Consider the following 4,893-nt stretch of genomic DNA (forward strand, 5'->3'; position numbering starts at 1 on the left):
ATAATCTTTGTTATGAAGTGTACATATAAGATCATTATATGCTTTATTCCATAATTTAAATAAAATTTTATTTGGAATGTTATGAAAAGAACATAATGATTCAAAACGTGCCCATACATTATCTATCATATTATAATATTTTTTCCTAGAATTATTAGAATAATTATACCATATAATATACATATCTTTTTTACTAACATATTCATCTAATTTATCAAGTTTATCATTTATTTCTTCATCAGATAATTTATCGTACTCTTCTTCATTTATTTTGTTCAATTCATCTTTATTTCCAAAATTATTAATGAAACTATTTTTAAGTTCATCGATTGTCCTATTTTCAACATTATTTACATTAGTACTGTTGTCATTTAAATTATTATTATTCATCATATTATTATTGAAGATATTCATTACTTCTTCATCTTCTATTGAATAATCATTTAAATCACTGCTCAAAGGTCTAGAGCTAATATTTGAGATATGATGATGTCGTAAATGTTCAGACATTTGTCTTGAATTTTTTTGGTTATGCTTATAGGAAGAATATGCGTCTATCTGCTTATTCAACTTGGAATTAATCTAAAATGAAAAAAAAGAAATATATATATATATATATATGTAGATATTTTATTATTATGCATACTATATTAAATTGCATCATATTATATTTTATATCATGTAATGTTCTTGTCATTTTCTCTTATTAATAAACACCAAAAACAATATTACCTGTATGAGGATATTATATAAAGCAAAAAGTACAAGAGGAAAGAAAATTTTGAAAAAAGTGGAAAAAATGAAACCACTTTTTTTTTTATATTTTAATTCGTCCTTTTTTATTAAACAATTATAATTATTTCTTGATATCATTTTATAAATCTAAAGGTATCTAAATAAATAATTAAATAGAGGATAAGTTTTATAAAAATATTACTTTAGGTATATTATTCAAAAAGAAAAAAAAAAAAAAAAAAATGTAACCCAAAATTTAAATAATAAGTTAAAAAAAAAATATAAATAATTAAAATGAGGGGTTCATTAAAGAAATATTAAAACAAATAGATAAATAAATATAATATATAAAAAAAAATATATACATATATGTTATATATTTATATATATATTTTTTTGTTTCTACATTTTATTTTATTTCATTTTATTTATTTCATGTTGGAATAATTTTGGTTGTTTTATATATTATACTCTTAATTTATAATATATGTTACAACATTTATAAAAAATTTGAAAAATGAAAAAATGAAAAATAAACAATAATTAAAAAATGACGTTAAATAATACAAATAATTATTAAATGAGAAATATTATAATAAATATACAATATATATATATATATATATATAGGAATATTTTATAGAACAGCTCTCAAATACTTAATAAAATATTTATAAATATTAAAAAACATGTAATAATTATTATATACATATATATATATATTTGTGAATGAGAAAAAAATCAAATAAAAAAGTTTTTATAATTTCTTGAATGAAAATATGTTATTTATTTATCTATATTTTTTATATAAAAATATTTTTAATATATATTATATATATATATATATATTTTTTTTTTCTTAATAATTATATGAAAATACAAGTTGTAAAAACATGCATATTTATATAATTATTAAATTTAAAATTTTGGGGTAGTACTCTAGTCGATTTGTTTGTAATATAAATATATAATATATATATATAGGTAAATATAAAAATAATTTTAATTTTATTATTGTATTTATAATATCTCATTAAAAAAACACTAAAATAATAGAACCAAGACATATAATTATTTATATATATATAATATTGTTATGATAATTTTTTTAAAATATTTCTATTTTCTATGTATAATTATTATTTTTTCTTTTTAAGTTACTTTAATAGAATATTATTCAGGGTTTATATATTAAAAAAAAAAAAATTATATACATTATATATATATATATATATTCATAAGAGTGTTAAAATATATATAGAACAAAATGAAGTGTACGTTCAAATTAATTTTGTTCTTGTTTTTTATAGAATAATATAATAGTTATTATCATTTTAATAATACAACCAATAAATTATTATTATATAATAATATTTAAATATATATATTTATTAATATTTATAATAATGTTTTTTTCAACTTAAATATGATTTAATAAAAATTGTCAGAAAATTTTAATCCTATTTTTATAATAAATATTTTAAAAATGATATACATATAAATAATTTTTTAAATATTTTTATATATTTATATTTATAATTTTTGGTGTTATATGTATGTGGAATAAAATTATATATTACTACATATATTTTATTCTTGATCCAATTTTTTTTTTTTTTTTTTTTTAGTGCGTATAATATTAATACACAAAGATTATTAAAAGTAAAAAAAACGAAAAAATAATAAATAAATTTAAATATATAATTTATAATATACTGACAAAGGAGATATTAACATGGTTATATGCAAGTATATTTTAAAATATATATAAGTACACTAAATAAAATATATAATAATGTATAATGGATTGTATTATTTTTTTTCTTTATTGTGATGTGTTATATATGATAAGAAGTTGTAAGTAAATATTTCTTTAAAATAATAATATGAATAAATAAATATAGACATATATATATATATATATATATATGTATGTATATTTATTTATTTATCCTTGGGGGGAAATTATAAGAAATGATTGTAATCCATTTATATCTCATGACACTAATTATTTCATTCCATATTTTTCTCGTCATATTAATAAAATTGATATATATAGCTGGATCACATATTTCTGTATTGAATATATTTAAAAAGTCATTACAAATGTTATTGTCTTCTTCTCTAAATTCAGAAATAAGTTCAGGATATAATTTCCACCATACTTTATTAAAAGCAATATCTGAATAGTTATTTTTATCTGATTCTTCTTTTACATATGACCAAAGTTCATTCATCACATCTACATATTTTCTTATATAATTATAACGAACGTTTGTCCATATGAAAAAGAGTTCATCCTTAGTAATATTCTCATGTATATTTTGAATCATTATATCAATTTTTTCATCTGTTAGGTTTTGAATATATTCAATTTTTTCATCATCAATATTCTTTAAAAATAATCTGACTGTATATTTCTTTTTTTTGTCATTTATATTATTACTCTTTTTATTATATTTCTTGTACTTGTTTTGTGTGTTCCCAACTATGTCGTAGTCATTTTTTTTGTTTTCTTTGGCGTCATTATTTTTTATACTATTAATAGGTCTATTCCTATTTTGAGAATCTATTTTCTTTTCTTTATGTGATAAATATGTTTTGTTGTATAAAGGAGTACCATCAACATTTACATGAGGGACTTCCTTTTCTTTTTCATGAGGGACTTCCTTTTCATTTTCATGAGGGATTTCCTTTTCATTTTCATGAGGGACCTCTTTTTCATTTACCTGTGAATTGAAAACTTTTCCTAGTATTTTTTTTTGAATCAGATTCTTCAATTTTTGAGCAAGTTTTCTTTTATGGGTGCTTTTCATAAGTGCTTGAGAGTTGGTAAAATTTATGTAAGCACTAATAGATTTATGCTACAAATTGTGTTATAAAAAATTAATGCATATATATATATATATATATATATAATATTTATTTTATTTTTTTATTAATTACTTACTTGTGTAGGGTGAAATAAGAGGATATAAATAGTAAGGAACACTAAAACGATTAAATTAGACATCTTAAGTATATATGCATTTTTGTGCCTCATTGTGTTGCTAGTTTTTAAGATGTAAAAATTTTTTTCTTCTTTTGTGATAAATATGTGTATATATATTAATTTATTTATTCTTTTTATTTTTTTTTTTTTTTTTTGTCTATTATAAGAAACGTTTGTAATAATAACATAAAAAAATAATGTTTATGTGAACCTATTTATTACGAATTATTTATTTCCATATAAACGTAATGAATTATATATTTAAGAATTCACTATATATATATATATATATATATATATATATATATATATATATATATATATATGTGAAGGTATAGTTTTGGCCATTTTATCAAATAATTATATATATTTTATATTTTATCCATTTAATATATATAGGTGAAAACAATTAAGGTTAATTTTTGTTATAAATACTAAAGTATACTAAATGTTATGAATAGTCATATTATATTTCAGGTATGTTATGTGTATATAATTATATGCTATATGTTTTATATATAATTTATTAGTATTCTACTACTGTTAGATTAAAAAGGAATATATATTAAGAATATATGGCGTCTATATAATTGGTACATTTGAAATATATCTTAAAAATATTAAAAAAATAATGTATAATAATATTATGGTAAATATAAATTATACACTAATGTCAGGCATAAATTACTACATTTTTCACAAATATGAAAATAATAAAAAAAAAATAAAATATAATAATATATAAGTATTTAAACTTTAATATCACACATATATATATATATATATATATATATATAATACAATAAAATTGATTTTATAAAAATATAATATTTGGGGAATAGTAAAATATCATGTTATTTATTTATTACGTTCTTTACTATTTATGTATTACTGGTTTATGTTTTTTTGCGAATATGAAATATTTTAGAGTTATTTTTATTTTATGCCAATAAATGGAATACATAAAAAAAAAATGAAAAATATTATATAATATATTTTGTGTATAATTTTCCTGTTTGATATGTAGAAAAAGTTATATACACATACATATGTAAATATATATATATATATATATATATATATATAATATGGTGTATTTTTTTTTTTTTTTTTTACGAATAGAAATATAAAATATATTATATTATATTAATTTTTTTAAGTTTTCA

At 17.0% G+C, this 4,893-nt stretch overlaps 2 protein-coding genes across 2 annotated transcripts in view; both read right to left on the reverse strand.

The window, feature by feature from the left end:
* Nucleotides 1–873, reverse strand: part of PGSY75_0219700 (exported protein (PHISTc)) — a gene marked incomplete at both ends in the record, with an annotated part of 1,038 nt that extends 165 nt beyond the window's left edge. The window contains 2 exons of the mRNA XM_018783860.1: nt 1–582; nt 733–873. The exon at nt 1–582 is cut by the window's left edge and continues 165 nt beyond it. Coding sequence (XP_018643850.1) covers nt 1–582; nt 733–873 — 723 coding nt within the window. The remainder of the gene's footprint in view (nt 583–732) is intronic.
* A 1,802-nt stretch (nt 874–2,675) lies between these two features.
* PGSY75_0219800 (exported protein (PHISTc)) lies at nt 2,676–3,778 on the reverse strand (the record flags this gene model as incomplete). The annotated part of the gene is made up of 2 exons (XM_018783861.1): nt 2,676–3,599; nt 3,686–3,778. 2 exons carry the CDS (start codon nt 3,776–3,778, stop codon nt 2,676–2,678), a joined length of 1,017 nt encoding a protein of 338 aa, XP_018643851.1.
* Nucleotides 3,779–4,893: the final 1,115 nt, after the last annotated feature.

Source organism: Plasmodium gaboni, chromosome 2, assembly GCF_001602025.1.
Source record: "Plasmodium gaboni strain SY75 chromosome 2, whole genome shotgun sequence".
NCBI classification, from domain to species: Eukaryota; Apicomplexa; class Aconoidasida; order Haemosporida; family Plasmodiidae; genus Plasmodium; species Plasmodium gaboni.